This window comes from Lutra lutra, chromosome 1, assembly GCF_902655055.1.
Source record: "Lutra lutra chromosome 1, mLutLut1.2, whole genome shotgun sequence".
Lineage (NCBI taxonomy): Eukaryota > Metazoa > Chordata > Mammalia > Carnivora > Mustelidae > Lutra > Lutra lutra.
In genome coordinates, this window is record NC_062278.1 from 107,327,523 (window position 1) to 107,352,218 (window position 24,696).

Consider the following 24,696-nt stretch of genomic DNA (forward strand, 5'->3'; position numbering starts at 1 on the left):
TGAAGTCCACTGGATTAGGGTGGGCACTAATCCAAAGACTGGTGTCCTCATGAGAATAGAAAATAGACACACACACACACAGAGAGAGAGAGAGAGAGAGAGAGAGAGAGAAGCCAATCATGAAGAAGGCAGAAGCTGGAGTCATATAGCGGTAAGCCAAGGAACGCCAGGCACTGCTGGCAACGACTAGAAGCCAAGAGAGAAGCAAGAAAGGATTCTTTTCTGGAGCCTTCAGAGGATGCAAATGCCTGATAACACCTTGGTTTTGGACTTTTAGCCTCCAGAACTGTGGAGCTTTATTATGGCAGCTCTAGGAAAAGAATATGTCCACAATCGTTTTTTTCCACCAGTGATGGCCATTGCTTGTGTGTGTTGAATCTAATGGATATGAACTCAGAGATACAACACCATTGGGTGTTGGCTACCCCAAACAGATAAGCAAGTGAAAAGTCAGATGGACTCCTCCATATGGGAAATGATGGCAAAATAAACTAGTACATGTTACCACTTTTCATGTGTGGAATTTTGTAGTTAAGAGCTCTGGTATAAGAATTTCAAACGTGACTACATCAGCCAAATGAAGGATCTGGCTGAGCATGTCTGGGGAAGCTGGCCTCCAGAAAGAGGCCACATTTGGATGCCCAGGTTTTCAATCCTGGTGGTGACAGCAGTGTGGCAGAGCTGTATGCTTCTTGCACAAAGGAGGAAGAAACTTCTGGGTAAGTGAATCAGCAGAAAGTCAGTCCAGAAACAAAAAGTAGAAGCTGTAGGACAGCGAAACCTATAACTATAATCACTAGAAATAAAAGGGCTCCTTCCTTTCCAATCTGATCAAGTATCCAAATGAGTCAGCCCAGGGGCGCTTTATTCAGCCTCTCCCCGGTGCCCCGCATTGGTGCTGGGTGCTTTTATTATGACTTAATCCTCATTTACTCCTCACAGCCGCTCTTGGCATAGGTGCCTAGAGTGGGGAAGGATGCACAGGCAATCAATCCCACAGAGTCATTAAGGTTATTTACTTGGCCTTCCCTCCTCAGCCAACGTTCTGCTCAGGAAAGTGAGGAATGAAATCAGAAATAATATACGTGGGCTTAGTCCATAAAACTTGCGATAAAAATACTTCATTTATTAAATGACATAAATTTGTTCCATAAAACAAAAATATTTCACTCAGCCTTTACTATTCAACTTTGGACCTTGTTCCTGACAAGTCAGGATTTAAAAGGACTCTATACATATTTCAGTTTTATGTGTTAGATTGAATAGAAGGGAAACTTTCTTTCTTTCTTTCTTTCTTTCTTTCTTTCTTTCTTTCTTTCTTTCTGTCTTTCTTTCTTTCTGTCTTTCCTTTCTTTCTTTCTTTCTTTTTCAAATAGAGGGAGGTAAATGACATCTCGGTGTTCCACAAAACAAAAAAGCTCTAAAGCTCCTGTGATCGAATTAAATGGAAAACTAACCAAGTGTACACAACAGGAATAAAATGTAAATATCAGGGAGGGATTTTTTTTTCTAGTTGTTTTAATTATGCATTCACCCATTCAGGTTCAATGTCTTTTCTTTTCAAACCCAGGTCAATGTTGGATGTCAAGTAGAGAAACTAACAGTTAAGTTCTGGTTTCATCCACACACTCAGTATGTGATTTTCAGCCCCTTGTGATAAAGTTCTACAAAGTTGAGTCAAAGAATCTTTCGATCATTAGATGTGAGTTAGGAACAACTGAGCTGTTAGTAGACTCTAAACAAAAGTAGATGAAGAATGCATTCAGAGAATGAATGGCACCCTGGACAGGGAGAGGAGAGGTCCAAGAAGTGGTCCAAGCTGATGCACAATGTGATCTTGGGGGAGTTAACTCAACTTTCTGTGGATCTACTCATGAATCAGAAAGGGAAAATTTCACTGCCTGCTCTTCCATAATTCAATAGGATTATACAAAACTGTCAGGGTAAAGTAGCTAATGTACTAGATGTAAAGCAAGTTAAAATCTTAGTGAAAAAAACAACAACAACAACAAATAGAGTTTATGTCAAAGGGGCAATTCCAAGGACATAGGGGAGAAGAAAGTTCTTTGCATTTGATGTAAAGAGTCTCTACAATTCTATAAGCTTGTTAATCTCATTTGTATGCAAGCTGGCTTGGAATGAAATTAGAGTAGATTGCTACTTACTCACGTTTTACTAATTATTTTCTCATAACTTCCTCCTCCTCTGATACTTACACTCAGAATAATAACTGGGAGTTTCCTGCCCTGTGAATGGTTTCCAGGACATTCATTTGATTCAGGGAAATGGACCTCTAATAGGGGTCACTGAGGCATGTTAAAGATAAAAAGAGCAGAAAGATGTCCCCAAATGGTTAAACAAATGGCTCCCTTGAGTTTCCTTAAATGAAGAAGGAAAAAACTATTACCAAGAAAATGATCCCCTCCCACACATACCCAGCAGTTCATGAATACCCTCCTGAATCATGCATCAGTAGTAAGCAGAGAGCACTCTTGAGTCCCCGGGGACAGGAGCAGCATTACTACCTGGATCGCAGTGGGGCTGCTTCTGAGATCCTGGCCAGAAAAATGCCAGGAGGGAGGGAAATAAAAAGATCACAGGTTTTTTTGTTTGTTTCTTTGCTTGTTTCTTTTTTGCCCCTAATTAATTTGCATGGTTTGACTTATGACCAGGAAAGAAAAGAAAGGTCATTTCTTTTGCCCAGACCTCAATGAACAGTATGTTAAAACCAGGTAAAAATTAAAATGAAAAAGAGAGAAGGAAAAGTATCTGTCTGAAATTTAATCCTCAAAACGCTTCACTCCTGTGTGGTATACAGAATAGCCTTCCAAAGAGGTCTACATCCTAACCCCTGGAATCTGAGAATATGTCAGGTTACGTGACAAATGGTATTAAGGTTGCAGATGGAATTAGGGTTGTTCATCAGATGACTTCGAGATAGGGAGATACTGTGGATATGAATGGGTAGGTCCAATGTAATCACAGAGTCCTCAAAAATGGAAGAGAAGCAGAAGAGAAGAAGCAGAAGAGAAGATCAGAATGATGTGAGTCAAGAAGAACACTGGATAATGGAAGGAGAAACGATGAGCAAGGGAATGTGTGTGGCCTTGGTAAGCTGGACAAGGCAAGTACACAGATTCTGTCCTAGAGCCTCCCAAAAGGAAAGCAGACACCTTGATTTTATCCTGGTGAGACTGTGTTGTATTTCTGACCTATGGAACTATAATATAATACATTTGTGCTGCTCTAAGCCACCAAGGTTGTGGTAATTCGTTGTGACAAAGACGAAAAGCTAATCCACCTGAGTCAAGATCTAGAACACCTCCCAGTGAAAGCCAGTGAAATAACAATGATGTCCCAGTCCCAAGGAGCTCATATGTTTCAGAGAATGGCCTGCCTAGAATTCCTGGGACTGACTCCCTCAGGGTTTACACTCACGCCCAGCTTGAGAGGGCTCAACTCCCCAGCACTGCCTCTTCTGGTATTTTTCTTCAACCATTTGGATTACAGAATGTATAATATATCCTTGTCAGTCCTCTTCTGAGATCTGCGACATAAAAATGGAGTTAGACTTTTACCTAGGATCCATTTTCAAAGGACTTTGCACAGAGAAAATCTGAGGCAGGAAGGAGCATCTTTTTAGTTTTTTAATAGTGCCATGAGTCAAAGAATAAATTACTCCTTCAGTACCTTCCCCTGCCCATCTATGTTCTGGCCTCTGAGTTCCTGGTTGTTTCAGAGTGTGGGTCAGTCTCAACATCCAGGACCCCAAGGAGTACAACTCAAGACTCCTGAAAATACTGACAGGCTGCTTGGATTCCCACAGCACAGATTTATTGCACAATTTTGGCTACTTTCCTCAGAGTCAGGTTCCTTTACCACAGGTCATGTCTCTACCTTTGCCACAGCATCTCCTATCTTTGTAATATTGTGCCTGTCTTTTGCTGAACTGTTTCCACACTTGCTATGGCCCATACCGGACATCCAGTGACTGCTGCCAGGTCCATGGCCAACTCACAGGACTTGATCAAATCTTCTAACATGGCCAAAGCTTGCTGTAGTTCGGCTGAGAATGTGGAATCCTTGGTCCTCTTTGGCCCATTCTGTGGAAACCAAATCCCTTGTTGGAAATCAAAAGGTAAACCATCTAACCAAGTGAACCCGGGAAACAGGAGAGAAGAAAGGAGCCAGGGATCCAGCCAGGACAGAGACAGGGAGGGTAGATACATGGATCTCTTGCCCTGTTTCCAAAGAATGGTGGCTAAAGATACTTGCTGGTTCACATATATGATATACACACACGCAAAATCATCGACCACACTTTCTGTACGTTGCACTCATGAAGAATGAAGTTCATAGTCATGGACATTATAGTCCTGCTGCATAAGAAACATACTGACCTTTAAAGCATGAAAAACCCAGAGCCTTTAAATAGGCTGCTCTTTTCACACCCCTAACCAAGGAGCTACTGAAAAGTAGTATCTGAGTATCGTATTCTTGTACATAATGTGAATGTCCTATTCCTATGGGTGAAATTATACTTAAAACCATCCCAGGGAAGGACATTTGCAATCTCCTACAGAGGCAGAGAATGAGCTGCCATGTGGAGGTTTACTCATGACAAACCTGTAAATATGTAACAATACATAACTATGTACAATGTATGTACAATGTATATAACTATGTAACAATATATAATTGTGCCTCAGAACAACATACTGCTTAAAATGTAACCCATAAGAAATTATACCAGCCACCAAGCATGCTTAGCTATAGCCTTCTGGCAACCGGCCTCTGGGGGAGAGGACGACATACTTCCTCGAAGCCCAGCAGCAGGGAACACCCAGCTGGCTCCGGGCGTTCCAATGGCTTTTTTCTGTTATCTCCCCTTCTCCAGAGACCACCTGTGGCTAATTAGATGAGCCCTCTGAAAGTGCTTGCTCAATTATAAACTTTAAACTGCTCGACCGGATATATTTTGCCTTTCTTCTTACCTACAAGACTAATGGTCAATGTGTAACCGACTCCAGCTTCTTTGTTGGTTGTGACCTGCTTTCCAAAAATATGAGACTGAGGAGTTGTTTGGGGTGACAGTCTTTTCTACTGCCGACCTGGGCTCCCTTTCTCTTGCAGCTGACTTGTTTGTGCCTCGTTCTTCCCCCGTGCCCCCGTCAGGAAGTGGCAGACACAACTGCTGCATTTGCTACGTTGAATCCTCACACCCCGCCCCAGCTCTGCCCTTCCTCCCTCTTCTCCTTCCCTAGTCTTTCTCACAGTCTATCACCATTAAAGACACTAAAGAGATAAGCCAACACGGTCTGCCTCTCCCAACCAGGAAGACTCAGAACTGAGTGCAAACACTGTAACTGCTAATGTAAGAGACCGATGTTCCAATTATTACTACAGAGACACTTAGGACATAATAGGGATGATTGTTTCAGTGGGAAAGTCTTTTGCTTACAATTCCAGTATTTTATTCCCCTGCTACCTCCATAGTGTATTCATCTGTCCTACAGCAAATGCCAACAAAAAATTTTTGGTTTCTTCCTTTTTTTTTTCTTTAACACATCAATTCCTATAGCAAAGAGCAGACAGATCTTTGTTGTTCCCCCCTGCCCCCAGTACCGCCTCTTTTTGTCCTCTACAGTGCCCTGTACGCAAAGGTTTGTGTATTCTCTGAACCTTGCCTAAGCACTGGGGATTAGCTTCTTTGGATCAGAGATATGAGTGACAGGGCCCATGAATGGGGCAGAACACGCTGCCTCCACTCAACAATCTGCCATGGGTTCTCTCTTACCTTCTCACTCATATAAACATGCTCCAGGTGCTGGGAGAAGACAGCAGACTCTAACCTGAGTTTTTTGTAACATCATTAATAAAGGATTACGTTCGTACACCAGGGGTCTTCCCTTTTACCCAACACTTAAAACTCAGTTTCCTTTTAGAGACTCAACTGTTCCCATTCCCTCTCCTGCCGCTAACCGCCTCCCACAACAGTAGGAGGCAGCTCCTTTTACATTGTGTAACGCAGGGCTCTGGAACATCCTTACAAACATTATTAGGCTAACTCAGCCTAGCTCCCCTTGCTCCAGGCTATAAAATTATTACCTGTGTCTTGAGCTTCTCTTAATTTCAAGGAGTCCCTGCCATATATACTGAGCAGAGAAGGCATGCAAATGACTGTTCCTTGTGTTTTTGTTGTTTTGTTGTTGTTAAAACCAGAATATCCTACAGAAAATTTAAAAGAAACCCCACTCCTAAGTCACAGATTTCTTCCCAATATGGTATGGTCACCATTTCTTCTGAGGGAACCTTGGCTCTCTTAGAATTCACACCCACAAACACACTTAGAGGCGAGCAGGGTATAATGTATGCAAATTAGATATACTAAGAAGTACAAACAAGTAAATATAAATCATACATAATCTTACCCTGCAGGAAAACCACAGCAGAGATGTTATCATATTTACTAACAGTTTTATATATGCATTTTACAGATTCACTTAATTTTGTATTCCTGTTAAAACATTTTTATGTGGAGGAAAGAAAATATATTACTAATTATCCTGTTACAAAACCTCACTTTGAAATTGCCTTTAATTTTTTTGGTTTTTTGGTGACTATAAATTATAGGGTACACGCTATTTTAGAAAATTTAAATTATAAAGATCATAAATAAGAAAAAGAAAATTGCCATAAATTTGCCCACCCAGACACAAACACCATTAACAGTTAGTTATATAAAACAATATTTAATATACGGTACCTTAGCCAAACCTTCTTCTTGGTCACCTGGGTCTATCCCCAAATCCTCCGGATACTCAAAATCCAGCAGACCCTGCATTAACCCAAAAACTTTATTGGAAATCAAAAAGTAGAATGCCAACTAAAACTACTGTGCAATCTCCAGCCAACACTAAATTAACAAGGGTGCACATAAATTTGTATATCGTAAGTAAGAGGGAAAGAATGGCACAGAGTTCTTTCCAAAACAGAATCATACTGGTCACACTGTTCTGTAGTCTGTTTTTTTTCACCCAACAATATATCATGAACATTTCCCAAGCACATGTTTTTTAATTGTAGCAGTGTTGCATCCTATAGATAAATCATAATTAATCCCCCTTCTGTTAAACATTAAGGTTCAATAATTTTTTATTATAATAAAGATCTTTGTGCTTTTTTTCCCCTAAGGATAAGTTTCTAGAAGTGAAATTGTCAACGTTAAAAATTCTTTTTTTTTTTTTAAGATTTTATTTATTTATTTGGGGGAGGGTGGTGGAGAAGCAGAGGGAGAGGGACAAGCAGACTGTGCTGAGCACAGAGCCCAGTGTGAGGATTGATCTCAAGACCCTGAGATCACGACCTGAGCTGAAATCAAGAGTTCAACACTTAACCCACTGAGCCACACAGACACCCCAATGTTAAAAGTTCTGATCCATACTTCCAAGTTCTTCACAGAAGGACTATGTCCCCACCAGTCATATATGACAGCTTGTTTCACGAGTCCCCACCCTACACGGAATATTAACATTTAATTAAATAGTTTTGCCAATTCGATCAACAGAGAAATCCTACCTGTTGTTGTAAGTTGAATTTCTCAAATAACTGGTGAAGTAGAACTTTCAAAAAAATGTTTGCTATTAACATTTATTCTTTTGTAACCTGCCTATGTCCTCTGTTCATTTTTTTATTATTTTCTTTTTATTTCAGCTTTGAGGTAAAATTGGCATATAAAATTGTTAGGTATTCAAAATATATATGGTGATGATTTGATATACGTACATATTGTAAAAGGATTTCTTCCATCTAGTTAATTAACACATCATTACCTCATACATTTATCTTTTTTTTTTTTTTTGGCAAGAACATTTAAATCCTCCTCTTAGCAAATTTCAATTACATAATACACTGTTACCAACAGTTACCATGTTTTATATCAGATCCTCCCACCTTATTCATCTTATAAACTGAAAGTTTATATCCTTTTACCAACCTCTCCCTATTAGTTCTTTTTTCTAATAGTAGTCTATTTGATTTTTTTAAAAGAAGAAAAATGAGTATCACTCCTATGACTTGAGCTGCATTACACAGGAAATCAGAATAACCACCTATTCTAGAACAACCTTCTTTTAATAAGCAAAATTTATTGTAAACAAATAATGCATCATTTTCCACATCACATCTTAAAATCCAGGTAAGAAAAATTCTCTAGATTAAATTTGATAGTTTTGGGACACCTTTGGCTCAGGTAATGTTAAGTGTATGTCTTCTGCACAGGTCATGATCCCAGAGTCCTGGGATTGAGCCCAGCATTGGGCTCCCTGCACAGTGGGAAGCCTGCTTCTCCCTCTGCCCAGTGCTACCCCTGCTTGTGCTCTCTCTCTTTCAAATAAATAAATAAATAAATAAATAAATAAATAAAATCTTTTAACAAATAAATAAATAAATTTGATAGTTTTCATATATCACTTAGCCTCTTTGGCATAAATCATGACCTCAATAAAAGTAAACTACTGTTGTCCCTAAATGCATCTATTTCTAATACGATCTTTGTGTTTTTTTCTAATATATGCTAATAAATAATATATTGTTTAATCAGCTTGTCCTGACTCATTGGACATTATGTACATTATGTATTCAAAAAACTCTGTCACAGCTGTTAATTTTCATAATATCTCAGAAAAGATATTAAGCATTTCATAGGTATCATTTTTGTTTTTGTTTTTTTGTTTTAAATTAACAACTTCTATGGGCTCATTACTGAGCATGCTGACCATCTGTTCCATATCTTGGTAATATACTTCACCCAATTTTTCATGTGTCTGTTTTTAATGGCGTAATCTATCATTCCCTTCCCTTTCTTTTGTACTTGGAAAAAGCCTTCTCACACCAGGATTCCATGATCCTTTCGAAGCCATGAGGCCATCAGTCAGACATGCATGCTCCCAAAGAAGCTGATGGTAGGCGCTGCGGAATGAGCTCTGTCCCTCAGGGTGGAGAACACTACAAAGTTCTTCCTTTCTTCACAGGCATGCCAGTGGTTTGGGACCTGTTTTTCCAGCCCACAGCAAGCGTACCTATGGGAAAAACTGGTTTGCCTTGAAGAGCCTCCCATGGTTTCACACAGATCCCCAAGGAATATTTTATAGTGATTCTGTCTTGTTTCCTCAGTGAGATGAAACTAACAAAATTCTGTAATTACTTTTAATCAGGTTTTATCTCGTTTATGCTCCAAAAAAGCATACCAGGAAAGGACTAGTACTATCTTCACTTTACAAGTGAGGAAGCTGAGGCAGAGAGAGGTTAAGTAATTTGCCGGAGTTCATGGCGCCTGGAAGCATGAGAGCTGGATCCCTGCCCTGCACGGCTGACTCCTCAGTCTGGGTTTCAAATTACTGCGCCCTGTAGCCCTCTGTGTGTGGTTCAGAAGTTTGCTCTTGAGGCAACATCCCTTCTGTGGGAAAACTTGGGCACTTCAGTACCCAGTGGACCCAGCCCAAAGGGGTGAAGAACCCCACTCATTCCGCTCCTTCTTCACCAGACCCCGTGGTAGGACTCGGACAGCTCGGATGACAGGAAAGATGGGTTGGTCAGAGGAGTGTGAGGCTCTACATGAGCGCTGCATGGAAGCACACTCAGAGAGGCTACTCATTCAGGCAAGCAGCGGGGGTCAACCCCATTCCCACACGCTGTGGCTTCTCTATGTATAAAACAACAGCCATATATTCCAGGAAGCTTCCTGGGGGTCAGCACTGAGCCAGCTCTCTGCGGGCATTACTCACGGGCTCCTCACAGCAATCGTCTGGAGAAGGTTCTAGTATCCCCCCCCCTCACACATGAGAAAAACCAAGGCCTAAGAGGTCCAGGAATGCCACACCTGGTGACGGCAGGTCAGGTCCAGCTGAGGCTGTTTCTTCACACTCCAGAAAATTTCCTGTGCATCCGATTGTGGGTATTAAATAAAAAAATACATACAGGAAGGTACCCAGAAAACAGCAGGTGCTTGTGTTTTGTTTTGTTTTATTTTGTTTTGTTTCTAGAGATAATAGCCACTGGGCAAGAGCGACTTATAAAAGTTAATTCAAAAACACAAGCTGGAGAAGTGGCCCAAACCTTTCCCTCAGCTCACATATGGGGAGGCAGCCTGACAGAGCCTTCTCTCCTGTTTGGGGTGTCTGGGAGTGCTCTCCTGCAGGTGTGCTGTTGGCAGACAGACAAAGAACCATGTAGGGGGTCAGCAGAGCAAAATTCACTCTGTGATGTTGCTCTTGAGAAAGATCCTTAATTGAGGGATGAGGTCAATGTTGCAAAAGGAGAAAAAACCAGTTTTGCCTTCTCCTTTCCATTGTTTTAATGCACAGAAAATTGTGACTTTGGGGAACATCATACCTCTTTTCAGAATTTCCTCGCCTCATCTGTAAAATGGAGCAGGTGATACGTTACCTGTAGATACCTTACATGAGAGAAGAGGCTCTTCCCACCTCTCAGCTGCCAGCAGTGAGGTGGCGTTCCCCTTGCTCCCCAGGACCTCTCCTGCCCCAAACCAGCCTCCTTAGAGATTCATGCCTCCTTAAAGATTCATGCCTTGGGCTGCCTGTTGGACTAGCCAGGCTCCCAGGTCCCTTTCAGCTCTCTGATTCTTTGGTCTTTCTCCTCACTGAGGTATGCTGCTTTAGATTTGGAGGACAGAAAACACCTGAAGGAGAGACATTATCCTCCCCTTTGGAAGACGAAGTCACAAATCTACATGTCTATGGAAAGGAGCACCATAGCACACACATGTTTTCCCAGCACAGGAAAGCACTGTCTCATCAACTTTACCTTCAACAGCATCTGGTATTTTATAAGTCTCTGGCTTGGTCCTCTGAGATACTTAAAAAGAGGGAGCTCATGATCCAGTTGGCGCTGGCATACCTTTAAAAGCCAAACAGAAACAAGGTAAAGCAAAACCAGCAACACAGGTTGCGGGGGGCTGGGGGGTGGGGTGCAGCTGTGTCTACCAGCTTGGTAATGTTACTGAGTCATTGGGTGTCTTAGGAACAGTGTGTCAAATGAAAGAAAAGGGAAAGAGGATGGCTCAGCTAGTAACTCTTGATGCAGGACCATTTATTTCTTTTAGAAAACAAGTCCACTAGAAGACAGTGGGGCACTTTGAATCCTGAAAAAGAGGCAGCCTGTGTTTGAGTTGGGGGTGGAGGTGTCTATTCAGGTCATTTTGAGTCTAGAAGTTACAGGATGACTTACTAACATCATTCCAAGGAGACCTAGAGTGTGGCCTTTTGGACTTAATTCCTCTTAAAATTCCCCATCCTGGATGAGGACGCTGGTGTGCTCACCAGGCTACAGCTGCTCCTCACGGTCACATCCCACAGAGACCCAGGGTTGCATCAAAACTTCTAATGTGTAATTTCAAAATAGGAGAGACTTTTCATAAACATAAACTCAAAAGCCAGATTCCCCTGCCTTGTTCATACTTGTGATTTCTTTAAAGACTTGACATACATAAACATTGTCCAGGGAAAACCATGGGTGGGAGACTCTGTGATCTCAACATTACCCCAAAGAAGGTGCAGTCTTGACATTCTTGCCAGATTGTCCTCGCTCGGGGAAGGTTTTTATGGTATTGAAAATATATCTGCAGATCTTCTTTCTTAGTGGGAAAAGAATTGGAACAAATTAATCAGGTAGCATTTTTCAGTAAGTGGACAGGTTGATACCATTTATTTTTCAGTAAGTGGACAGGTTGATACCATTTATTCTTCAGATATTGAACAAGCCTGAATATTTGCACGGTGTGAGGAACTGCATGAGAACCTCATTTTGGGGTGACTGTGTGATGGAAAGGTAAACAGAGGGTTCTAAACAACCTAAAGCACTAAACACAGACCAGATATGAACAGAGTGCTGTGGGAACAACTGCAAGATTCTGGTAAATTCATAAGCTGGAGCAGGGTTTTTAAAAAAATTTTTTTAAAATTTAATTTTATTTTTTCAGTGTTCCAAGATTCATTGTTTATGGACCACATAAAACCTCCTCACATAGGAGCAGGTTTTAATCTTCATCTTTCCTCCTCTGGTCTTTATCTAGGAAATCACTGTCTCCCCACAATAGCTTTGCAGTAAGGGACAAAATTGACAGGAAATGTGCTGGTAGATGATAACCCCTCCTTTCTCTCTCCCTGTCTTCGTATTTTGATCATCATGATGCCAACCCCAGGGGAAAAAAAAAAACCCCAAGAGACAACTAAAAGATAGAAACATCCCAAAAGGAAAATGTGACAGCTTGGAGAAAGCTCTAAGTCCTTTGGGCCACCCCCAAAGCAGCAGGCTCTGCCTCATACATCACCTTCCTCCTAAGACACTAGGCTGCAAGACAGGAAACATTATGACTATCTCAGAGCTGAAGATCAAGACAGATTCCAAGTGCTGTGTGACCTATTTCTCATTGCATCAAACACCATGAGAGGTAGGCACATACCCACCGATACCCCAGAAAGGTTACTCCCAGCCTATGGTGTCAGCTTGCCGGCTTCATCCACTCCATCCCTCACACCTGGACCACAGCAGGTATGCTTGTCACAAAGCCTGTGCTGCCCTATGGAAAAGACCATGGGGCTGCAATCTGGTGAATTTCTGTGTCCTTATCTTTCTCAGGCCAACTCTTGATGGCCTTCATGCAGACATAGGTTATTGTTTTCTTCATAGCTTCAACTATGTCTATTTCTTTCCATTTCTGCATGTGGAAGGAAGGGAGATGACCCTTGGGAAATGTTGTTCAGACATGTTAAGGAACTAGAATAATAACTCAGAACCTAACAATATGTTCATTATTTATTCATTCAAGAACTGTCTCCTGCGTGCGTTTGATGTGCCAGACACTGTGCTAAAAATATTTGTTAAACTCAACAACTTCCATAGCAGAGCAGCCTACACATAGGGAACACTCCTGCCATACCGAAGGCCAGGCTTATACAATACTACAAATTGATTAAGGCATCTCACCCACATTGGGTCTGTCAGAGCACAGAAACATCGGCCTTGCTCCTGAAAGAATTTAAGGTTTCACCACTTTCAACACTAACCACCAGAAGATTATATAAAAGCTGGAGGAGACGTTGGAGCTCTAGCCGCCCACCCAGTGAAACAGTCAGTCACCTTTCCCCAAACTTCCCCAGCAACAGAGGCACCTGGTTCTCTCGGTGGATGCCAAGCTAAAACGTGTGCTCCTCAAACCCTCACCCCTTGGTACTGTGTCTATGCTTTGAGCAATGCAGAACACCATAGGCCTTCAAGCACCAAAACACAACCATTGACCTGAACTTGCTCTTCAATCCAAAATTCCTTAAGGAAAGTATATACACTAACCAGCAGCATACGAAAGTGCCCAGGTATCCTCACCTGCTTATAAAATAAATCAGAAGGCTAAAAAAATTGTTACCAAAAACTCCTATTCACACACTATCGTTTATGCATTAGGATGGGTGGGCTCTGGTGGTGGACGGTCCAGGTTCAATTCCTGGCTTTCTCAGTTCCAAACCAGATGGCCCAAGTTCAGTTACTTAACCTCCTTATACTTCAGTTTTCTCATATATTAAGTGGATTCACAACAGCCGTCAACTATGACTACTGTGAGATTAAATGAGATGATGTATAGAAACTTCTCAACAAATGCCCAATACATACATAGTACCCAATACATGGTAGTTATTGACAAAGCATCTTTTACTTTGTAGAACCCTTCTGTATACACTATTTTATTAGATTTCCACAATGATTTTACATATTGGTATTATTAAGCCTATTGTATGGAGGAGGGAAGTGAGACTCTAGGGGTTTAAGTGACTTAACATGAGGTCATGCAGATAGCAAGTGGCTCAACTTAGACAAGAAGATACATTTCCTGAGTCCCACCCAGTGCTCTTTCCATTTTGCCTTGTCGCATCTCAGAGGTAATGGAACTCAAGGTAGACTATTGACAAATATTATTCTGCATAGAGCTTGGTCTCTAGGGTAGAATCTTCCTGGATTCTGCAGACTATAAATTCTGGTGAAAACATTTGGTCAGAGCAATATTTCAAAACTCATTTTCATGATTAATGGAATTCTGCAAATATTATTGAGAAAAGGTCAACAGTTGTAGTAAATAATGGGTGAGGGACCCACCTCATTGGCTAAAAAATAACACAGCAGCAGCCAGTTCCCTCAAGGAGCCTCAGAGATTAGCTGATCGTGGTTTTTAATTACTCCATCTGTCCCGGACTAATAACTTTATGATTGAAAAGAACTTATTACCTGTACTATGTCTCCAACATCATAGATCATATGGGATTATATGCAGAGTTTATATGCAGGTCTGGATTAATGATTTCTTGGGTTTCTCCCAACATGGGGGACTATAGAAGGCTTTGCAAAACATTAGGTGAGAAATTCTTCTAGGAAAAGGGGTTTTGTCAGCAATTCCCTGACAATTGCCTTATACTTGGACAATTTTTTAATCATTTCCATTTTTCCCAACAGGAATTCGGTCCTTTTCTCATCCAACAATTTAAATAAGCCTTTGCAATAATGACTTAAGCAACTGTAAAATAATCCTAAACCCTGAAACTAGATTTCGTATTGGTGGTTTGAGGAGTGCAAAATTACAAAATAGTATAAAACACGAATAATGCTATTAAAGTAATTCAAAAAGGAAATTAATCAGATTAAATACAACATACTGTTCAGTGTACCTTGAATTCTGGCACTTGACCAAAAAAACCCACGATGAGGCTGTGGTAGAAAGCCCACATAGAGCCGTGGAAAAGGCTTTCCAAGCTGGCAAGAGCTCTGAGGGTTGAAGGCTCTGTTTTTCCCATTATGTCAAATGCCTTGAAGCCTGGGGGTTTGTGTTTGCTTGCTCTCAGTTTATCACACATACTGCTCTTAGACTTACCAGTCATAATTTGGGCTCTTTAAAATTTTTAAGTTGTTTGATCTGTTGTCTCAGGCTCACAAAAAGGAAATAAAGGAAGAGAATAAAATGAAGGGCTAGATGAGAGAGGGGGAGAAATGCAAAAGACAGAAAGTTCAGGACACAAGGATCATCTGCATAGTCCTCCCAAGATAAGAGAGTGGTGGGGAGTGGTGCCAGGTAGGGCCAGCTCGGTAGACCCAATCAGCTCTTCCCTGCCCAAAGCAGGGGTACAAAGAGGGCAAGAGGGAAGAGGTCTGTGCATGGGGAAGGAGGAGTAGTCAGAGATGCTGGTATAGGGCAGGAAATAATAAATTGGGTACTAAGCATAAGAGGGACCAAACACACTGAATTCTACCTCCGAAGCTAATAATACACTATATGTTAATTAATTGATTTAAATAAAATTTAAGAAAATAAACTTTGGAATATGCTCCAAAGTTATTTTTTCATTAAGAATAAAAAATAAATAATTCCAAACTAAAAAGTTAAAAAAAAAAAGAGGGATCACAGGCTTACATATTCTGCCCATCCTCTCCCCTGTAAAAAAATAAAATGGAGGAAAAGAAATTTTCAGAGACTTTTAGTTTAGCATCAGTACTTCTCTTGAGAGTGTTAATACAACTTTAGTGAGGAATCTAAGCCTGCTGTGTGATTCTTTTTTTTTTTTTTTCTGCTGTATGATTCTTATTCAAAAACAGCTTAGTCATTCAGAGGAGGATCATGTTTTGAGGGGGGGGGGCAGTCCTCCATGTCCCTGGGCTTTGCTGAGCCCAAGCTTATAAGTTGCTCCCATCTGTCCTATGAGCCTAGTCAAACTGGACTCATCTCACACTGGGGGAAATACTGCAAAGCACTTGTGCTTTGCACTTAAAAGGCATGTGTAACATTTCTGATGCTCCCATTTGCCCTTACCCCTTACACAGAAAAATAAGGGCTAACGTTAATCACATAGTTATTTTGACGTACTGGGAGCACAGACTTACTCTCTTGAGAAAGCAACGTGCCAGAAGTTCAGGGTTTTCGGTGCACTTTTCCAATTCTTTTAGAAAAGTCCTAGGGAAGGAAAAGTAAAATCACGTTTTGATTTTTTACATGTATGTGGTTAAAACACATAAGGTGGTTTGTTTTTGTTTTTGTTTTTAAAGTAAAATCACATAAGATTTTAAGTGCTTAGAAAAATGCTGTTTTCCAGGATTTATTGCTCTTGACTCATCTTCAAAATACCGATTTGGAAGAAAAAAAAAATGTTCTGTGACATTACTAGGATTCCTTGAAGCCAACCACAGCTTGTCCTGATAATTCTAGGCACTAGCTATAGACAGACAAACTGCAGTGATCCTCCCTTCTACATGAGAATCACATGAATAAGAATAGTTGTTGGCTGCTTCTACTGCTAATATCACTGAGGGCTTGAGGCAAGCCAGGCATAAGCTAAGTACTTCATAAACAATATTTCATTTAATCCTCCACCAAACCTAGTAAGGTAGGGTTTCGTAAATGTGAAACCCAAGGCGTAATAGAGGTTAAATAATTTTCCAGGGAAGGTAGCAGAAATTAGATTTCCATTTCAGTTGTGTGGACAGGAGAGAGCACTGGGAAACAACTGTGGGTCAATTCACCAAGCAGTCTCTTTCCCATCAATTACATGTGTGATTTGGGGTTATCATATTGAGTAAAGGGAAGAAACGAGCTACAAGTTCATCTGTGAAATGAAAGGCTTGGAAAATGATCTCCAAAGTCCCTTCCTCCTCTAATTCTCTAGAACTCAACATCCAAGCAGCCCTGGGCTAAAAGGACAACTTGTCTGACCAATTAGCGTTTTCCAAGACCCTAGCTCCCAGCACAACTCGATGATAGCAGGTATGTGGACATGTGTCTTGGTCATCTTTGTATTCCCAATGCTGAACACAGTGCCTGACACAGAACAGGTCCTCAATAAAGGCAGACACATGAATAGGTAAATAAGCAAAAAAACACACAAAAAATATAACATTAATGCCTGACACCTGGTACATCCTCCATTGATGTCTTTTCCCTTCTCCCTCAGAGATCTGTGGCACTTCTCCCCTCCTTCTCATCCCATCCCATCCCAACCAAGTCCACTGAGTCTCGACTACTTGTTTAAGCAACATATACACATGTTCAGACAAATCAGTCTGATTTCCATTTTTCTTTTACTTTCCATTTTTCCTGATAGTTTGAATTATTATATACCTGTTGTGAAATTCATAAAGTTCCCTAATATTCCCAAAGAGAAACTCCTTGTTATTCTGAAGAACATCTGGAATCAGATGCTTCAGCCAAATAAAATCCATTGGAGTGATATAGCCCTGCAAAGGAGGAAACAAGGCAGGTTTTACAGATAGGGACATTTAAAAGATGATCTAAATCAGCTACTCCAGGGACCAAAACTTTAATATTTGGAAAATATGGCATACTTATTTCCTGAAAGTCATTTCATCAAATGCTTTCTTTTGATATGACTCCCTTCATGTGTCCATCTTCAGAAGAAGATGGTTAAATTTAAATGGCAATGATAATAAAATGGCATTTTATAGAAAGAATAAGCATATTTTTTAAGTGTTTGTGTTATACAAGTCAAGTGTGAAAGTAAAAACCTTATCCATCATGTTACAACCAAATGCAATTACTATTGTTTTATTATATTTTCTTCATGACTTTTTAAAAAGCATATTTTATACTGTTTTTAACTTAATCTTATAAGCATTTTTCAATGTTGCTACATATTATTCAAAATAATTATTTTGTAGCAGTTGAACAACATTTCATTCAGCATGAACATCAAACTTTATTAACATCCCCTTTTTATTAGGGATTTTATTTCCTTCTGATATTTTATTATAAAAATTCTGTTCTTCGTATAGATCATTTATTTCTCAAGATTATTTCCTTAGGAAAATAGGAAAAATTCAAATTTTCAAACTCAAGGAAAATATCCTACTTGAAACAATTCTCCCTTATTACATTATCAAAAGCATTCAAATGATTATTTCCATTGTTGGCAACCATAGGGTGAACTTATTGGGCCCTGCTAAAATCAGTATGAATTGATATAATCCTTTGGAAGTTATTTGGTTACACAGATCAATAGTCATAAGAATGTTCTTATTCTTATTGGAAAGATACTTGTGATATTATAAGAGCTGAACTCTTGGAAATTCTAGAGACATATGGCAACTATTTTAAGCCTCTGTGCAAAAGAACTTCTCTAATTTGAATACATGCTTAATGTCAACTATCACAGTCTACTTACATCAATTATGCTCTTAATCTCCTTTATATAAATCTCTTCCGTCTCGAGCAAGTCACGTATGATGCGCCTGAATCACAGCAGCAGGTGGGAATATGAAAGAGAAAGAGGCAGAGGGGTCCTTAGAATTCTTTTACAATAATGTTCATCGATGCAGTTCCCCTTAGTGGCCTACCTACTTAGGTTGTGGTCAGTTCATTCTGCTCTACTGAACACCCAAGGCCAACAGCTTACAAAAGCATACTCTGATCACACTGGCATAAGGAGAAACAATAAGGTTAGAGGACTCAAAATCTATTTATATAGCCAGTGAATGACCTGTCCTCTGGTGGGTCACCGTGTAAGGGGTCAAGAAGGCAGAGATTGTGGAGTCGGAAATGCCAGGTTTGGATGTTTAGTCAGGAAGGCCCACCTGACCCCTCCATTGTACGTGTGGTTTCTGGGATTTCCTCTGCAGCTTTCTGCTGTCTCATTGCTCATATCAAGATCTTTGACCCACATGGCTGGACTTTGTTGTGCATGAGGTTAGATGGAGTCCAGTCATGCTCCCTTTCTCTAGCATCTAATGTTTCAGTAGGATTAGTTTCCTCAGACAACACACATGACCTCTGTCTGTTTCCCTTGAGGAAGACAGGTGAGGGCTGTGGTGGGCAGAATGCTATGATGACACCCCCCCACCCCCAATTCCTGAACTCTTGTGTATATACACCTTTTCCCAGTTAATTAACTGACCATTAATTTGGGTGTGGCTGTGGAGGGTCTTTGCCAATATGTTTTGTTCCAAATCAGTGGACCTTAAGATAGGTAGAGTATCTGCTTGGGCTTTCCCAGTCACATGAACTCATCAGACCTGGGTCTGGAATTCAGAAAGATTGTAAGCATGAGAAAGATTTAAGACAAGGGAAGCTGTCCTTGGCTGGCTCTGGAGATGGAAGAGGCTATCTGGTAAGGAACACAGGGTGCCTCTAGATGCTGAGAGTGGCCCCCAGCTAACAACCAGGAAGAAAACCAGGACTTTAGCTCCCAGGCCTTTAGCAAGGAACTGAATTCTGCCACAACCACATCAACTTAGAAGAGAAAACTGAGCACAGCTGACCAACTTTATTTTAGCTCTGTGGGACCTGAGCAAAAAGCCAGTCATGCTGTGCATGGATCCCCTTTGCAGGAAATTGTAAGCTGTTAAATTAGTGGTCATATTTTTGCAGCAGTAGAAAAGTAATAGAAAGAGTGAGGCCAGTCCCCACACCTATCTCCAGATAGACTGTTTTCTTTCTCTTCTCAGACATTTTTTCTTTTGGGCTTTCTTTTAGGCTTCTGAGTTAGTGTTTGTACTGGTGATGCTGTGTAGAATACATACATTTATGGATTCCTGTGAACTGTTGGTAGGTTATCTATTAAAAAGTAGCCTATCCCAGTAATTTCTCTGACATGGGCCATAGCAACAATATTCTAAATATGTCTTCTGAGGGAAGGGAAATAAAAGTAAAAATAAACTTTTGGGACTATTGGGACTATATTAAAATAAGAAGCTTCTGCACAGAAAGGAAACAACCAATAAAACCAGAAAACAACCTAAGGAATGGAAGAAGATATTTGTAAATGACATACTAATAAAGGGTTAGTATCCAAAATGCATAAAGAATTTATACAACTCAACACCAAAAAAATTCCAAATAATCTAATTAAAAATGGGCAGAAGACATGAACAGACATTTCTCCAAAGAAGACACAGATGACCAACAGACTCATGAAAAGATGTTCAACATCACTCATCATCAGGGATCTACAAATCAAAACTACAATGAGATATCACCTCACACCCATCACAGTGGCTAAAATCCAAAAGAGAAGAAACAACAGGTGTTAGTGAAGATATGAAGAAAAAAGAACCCTTGTGCACTGTTGGCAGGAATGCCAACTGGTGCAGCCACTGCGAGAAACAGTATGGAGGTTCCTCAAAAAATTAAAAGTAGAATTCTAGTAATTCCATTACTTAGGTATTTATCCGAAGAACACAAAAATACTAATTCAAAAAAATATATGCATGCATATGTTTATTGCAGCATTATTTACAGTTGCCAAATTATGGAAGCAGTACAAGTATCCATCAACAGATGAATAGATAAAGAGGAGGTGGTATAGATCTACAGTGCAATAATTCTCAATCATAAAATGAAATCTTGCCATTTGCAACAACATGGATGGATCTAGAGAGTATAACGTTAAGGGAAATAAGTCAGTCACAGAAAGATAAATACCATGTGATTTCACTCATAGGTAGAATTTAAGAAACAAAACAAATGAACAAAGGGAAAAAAAGAGACAAACCAAAAACAGACTCTTAACTATAGAGAACAAACTGATGGTTATCAGAGGGGAGGCAGGTGGGAAGATGAGTGAAACAAATGAAGGGGATTAAGAGTGCACTTATCATGATGAGCACTGAGTAATGTATAGAATTGCTGAATCACTAGATTGTAAACCTGAAACTAATATAACACAGTATGTTAATTACACTAGAATTAAAGTAAAAATAAATAAAAATTAAAAAGCTGAACTAGAAAAAATTAGAAAAATACATGAATAAATGGTAGTCTATCCTAACAAAGGGTTTCTTTGTCTCTCATAAAAAGGATATGACAAGGGACAAATAATCAAAGGACATAATACAGGAAATTCACACATATATAGAAATGACTATTTGTCTTATGAAAAAAATGCTCAATGCATGCTAATCCAATAAGGGCATAATAAAAAGAAGTAACAATTTTCAACTACTAGAGTGGCAGAAATTTCAAACCTCAACGAAAGACTAATAGATAAGAATGTGGAAATACTCTCAGATAATATTAGTAGAAATGTAACTATGTGCAAGGTAACTTGGAAATATCTCATCAAAATTTAAAACACGTGCCCCTTGGTTCAATAATTTCATTTCTAAGAATGTTCACTATCTGTAATTAGTTGAACTTCAACAACATGGGGTGCCTGGGGTAGCTCAGTCATATAAGCATCTGCCTTTGACTCAGGTCATGATCCCAGGTTTCTCTCTCTCTCTGCCCCTCTGCCCAGCTCATTCTCTCTCCCCGACCCCCTCCAAAATAAATAAATCTTAAAAAAAAAGACAAAAACCAACATGAAGAACAGTTTACATAGTATGACTACGTAAAAATGAGTATGTGTGCATATACATGTAAAATTGTGTACACTCAGAAAATTCATGCAAAGAAACTTAAGACACTGTTAACAGTGATTGCTTTTGGAGAGTTGTACTGAAGGCTAGAAAACAGAGAAGGAGAATTTTTACATTTTACCCTACGCTCTTCTACAGTCTTCGGTTAAGAAAACTTCACCAAGTTTTATAATTTAAAAAATGTTTTCCATGACGTTTTAAAATGAATGTTACTGGAGTTATAATATATAATTTATAATATATAAACCCTAGTAGGGTTTATATATTATAAATTATATATTAATATATAAATATAAGTTTATATATATAAATATAAGTTGTTTATATTATAAACAACTTAGATATCTTCTAGCTCAACAATTATTTTTTCTTAAAATAACAATTTTTGTGTCTATTTTTTTTTAATTAGTTTCAGAGGTAGAGTTCAGTGATTCATCAGTTGCATATAACATCCAGTGCTCATTGCATCACATGCCCTCCTTAATGCCCATCACCCAATTATCCATCCCCCGCCATTCACCTCCCATTCAGCAACCGTCAGTTTATCTCCTAGAGTTCAATGTCTCTAGGGATGTTTGCCTCCCTCTCTATTTTCATCTTATTTTATTTTTCCTTCCCTTCCCCTATTATGTTCATCTGCTTTGTTTCTTAAATTCCACGTATCAGTGAGATCATATGATAATTGTCTTTCTCTGGCTGACAACTTCACTTAGCATAATACCCTCTAGTTCCATCCACACCATTGCAAATGGCAAGATTTCAGTGTTCCTGATGGCTGAGTAATATTCCATTGTACATATACATATCTTCTTCATCCATTCATCTGTCAATGGACATCTGGCCTCTTTCCATATTTTGGCTATTGTGGACATTGCTGCTATAAATATTGGGATGCATGTGGCCCTTTGAATCACTATGTTTGTATCCTTTGGGTAAATACCTAGTAGTCCATTGCTGGGTTGCAGGGTAGCTCTATTTTTTAAACTTTTTGAAGAACCTCCATACTATTTTCCAGAGTGGCTGTACCAGCTTGCATTCCCACCAACAGTGTAGGAGGGTTCCCCTTTCTCTGCATCCTCACCAGCATCTGTTGTTTCTTGAGCTGTTCATTTTAGCCATTCTGACCAGTGTGAGATGGTATCTCATTGTAATCTTGATTTACATTTCCCTGATGCCCAGTGGAGCATTTCTTCATGTGTCTGTTGGCCATTTGTATATCTTCTTTATGCCTATTTATAAGCGCTTATTATAAGACAAGACTGGTAAAAGATAGTCACTGACAGAAGATACAATTTCAAGAAGTATAGAGACTATCAAATAGCTACTTTAAGATCACATTTAGCTACAAAGTCACTAAGAGGTTCTGCTTTTTATAATCATCCCCAAATGACAACAGTTACTGACAGAAGGAAATAGGGTCCTCAATTCCAATCTATTTCTATGAGCTGTGGCTCAAGTAGGACCATAGCCACAGTTAAGTATTCATAGAAAACCAGAGTACAGCCAGCCTCTTCAGCCCTTATGAAGCACTGGGCTTAAGCAACTTGGAGAATCTGTTCAAGGACCTATTGGCAATTACATGAAGTCAGAAGACAGAAATAACTAGGTGGTGGGTAGAAATCAATTTTAGTACCCAACAGTTACATAAGAACTTAGAGAATCTTAAGAGTTTTTAAGAATCTGACACAAGAAAATATTCACAACTCAGAAGGAAAAAAAAATTCTTCATCAGGTCCTGTCCCAGTTTATAGTTTGGAAACTGTCTAGAGATCTCATCCAACTGCTTCATTTTACTTGTTCAAGTGCAATGGGTACAACTCCAATGATAAGAAGTCCCCTGTACACCCATCCGCCCAGATTTCACTTCAGATTCTTTTTTTAAATAGCCTTCACACCACTGTTATGCCATTCTTTTCCCTTTCTCTCCTTAGCCTTTTTTTTTAAAAAAAAATATTATTAAATGGGAGAAAATCTATGATTCTGATGATTGTCTGCTTTATTATTCCAAAGCACATGACTTTGTAGAAAAGGCTATCAAGGACTTCACATCTCCAATCATCTAGTATATATAATGTAGATGAAGAGCAGAAAATATGAAAAGTACTTAAATAATGTAAAAACCTTTGAACACCTAGAGCAACTTATGTCCTGATGGATATCTATCCAGAGGTAGAACACTGTAATTAGGGCACCAAATGGAGTTGACCATGCCAGAACAGTCTGCAGTGATGAACTCTGCACTAGTGTACATTTCATTGCTTTGCTTTACATTTAAAAGTGGATCTCCCTCCACCTCCTGATCCTGAGGTCATTAAGGAGGAAATGAAAGGGTAATGTTTTAAGGAACTGTTTCTTCTCTGAAGCCGTATTTCAAGGCACCATAAAAACAGAGCTTTAGATATCTGGTTGCCTTCTATATGACATCTCATGTTTTTTTCAGATGACACCATAACCAAGGGGCAAGAATTGAACTTTGTTTAAAAACTGAATGCAGGGGTGCCTGGATGGTTCAACTGGTTGGGCAACTGCCTTCAGCTCAGCTCATGATCCCGGAGTCATGGAATCAAGTCCCACAGCAGGCTCCCATCTCCATGGGGAGTCTGCTTCTCCCTCTGAACTCCCTTCTCATGCTCCCTCACTCTGTCTCTCTCTCAAATAAATAAATAAAATAAAATAAAATAAAATAAAATAAAAAACTGAATGCAGGATGCCTGGGTCAGTTAAGCGTCTGCCTTCAGCTCAGTTCATGATCCCAGGGTCCTGGGATCAAGCCCCACCTCAGGCTCCCTACTCAGCAGGGAGTCTGCTTCTCCCTCTCCCTCTGCCCCTCACTACCCGCCCTGGCCAGCGCCTGCTCTTTCTCTGTTCTCTCTCTCAAATAAAAAAAAAATTTTTTTAAAATAAAAAATAAAACCTGAATGCAACCCTATTTTGTAAGTAAGATCATTAATGTACATACATGTTAGGATTTCCTGATATTTCTTCTTTGTCCATGCATCCTAATCCCTTCCTTCTTCCCTCCCCATTTCCTAGCTCTCTAATAGAAGAAAGAGTATTCTTTCGGAAACCAGCCTGTCTGAAGTATATTTTTATTTTTGCTTATTTAATTGTCAACACAATTTGCCATCAAGAGTTTTTATATACTTCTGGTATGAGAGATCACGGCATACACACCAGAAAGTATTACAGATTTTTCCTTTTTAACAGTTAGTTTTCATCTAAAATCCTTTTTGCCAAGTTGAAAGGACTGTTCTTATTCTTCTCAAACTCTAGCAC

The 24,696-nt window shown here is 39.6% G+C and overlaps 1 protein-coding gene across 5 annotated transcripts in view; it reads right to left on the reverse strand.

Moving 5' to 3' along the window:
• Positions 1-24,696, reverse strand: part of MCF2L2 (MCF.2 cell line derived transforming sequence-like 2) — a 259,359-nt gene that overhangs the window by 41,198 nt on the left and 193,465 nt on the right. For 4 of the 5 annotated variants that reach the window (XM_047731452.1, XM_047731445.1, XM_047731474.1 and 1 more), the window contains 7 exons: positions 18,231-18,297; positions 17,171-17,286; positions 15,940-16,009; positions 11,561-11,653; positions 10,825-10,917; positions 6,767-6,838; positions 3,978-4,103 (listed from right to left, as the gene is read on the reverse strand). In XM_047731452.1, the coding sequence (XP_047587408.1) occupies positions 3,978-4,103; positions 6,767-6,838; positions 10,825-10,917; positions 11,561-11,653; positions 15,940-16,009; positions 17,171-17,286; positions 18,231-18,297 (637 nt within the window). Of the gene's footprint in view, positions 1-3,440; positions 3,548-3,977; positions 4,104-6,766; positions 6,839-10,824; positions 10,918-11,560; positions 11,654-15,939; positions 16,010-17,170; positions 17,287-18,230; positions 18,298-24,696 lie in introns of those variants that run through there. The other variant, XM_047731481.1, reaches the window with a different exon arrangement.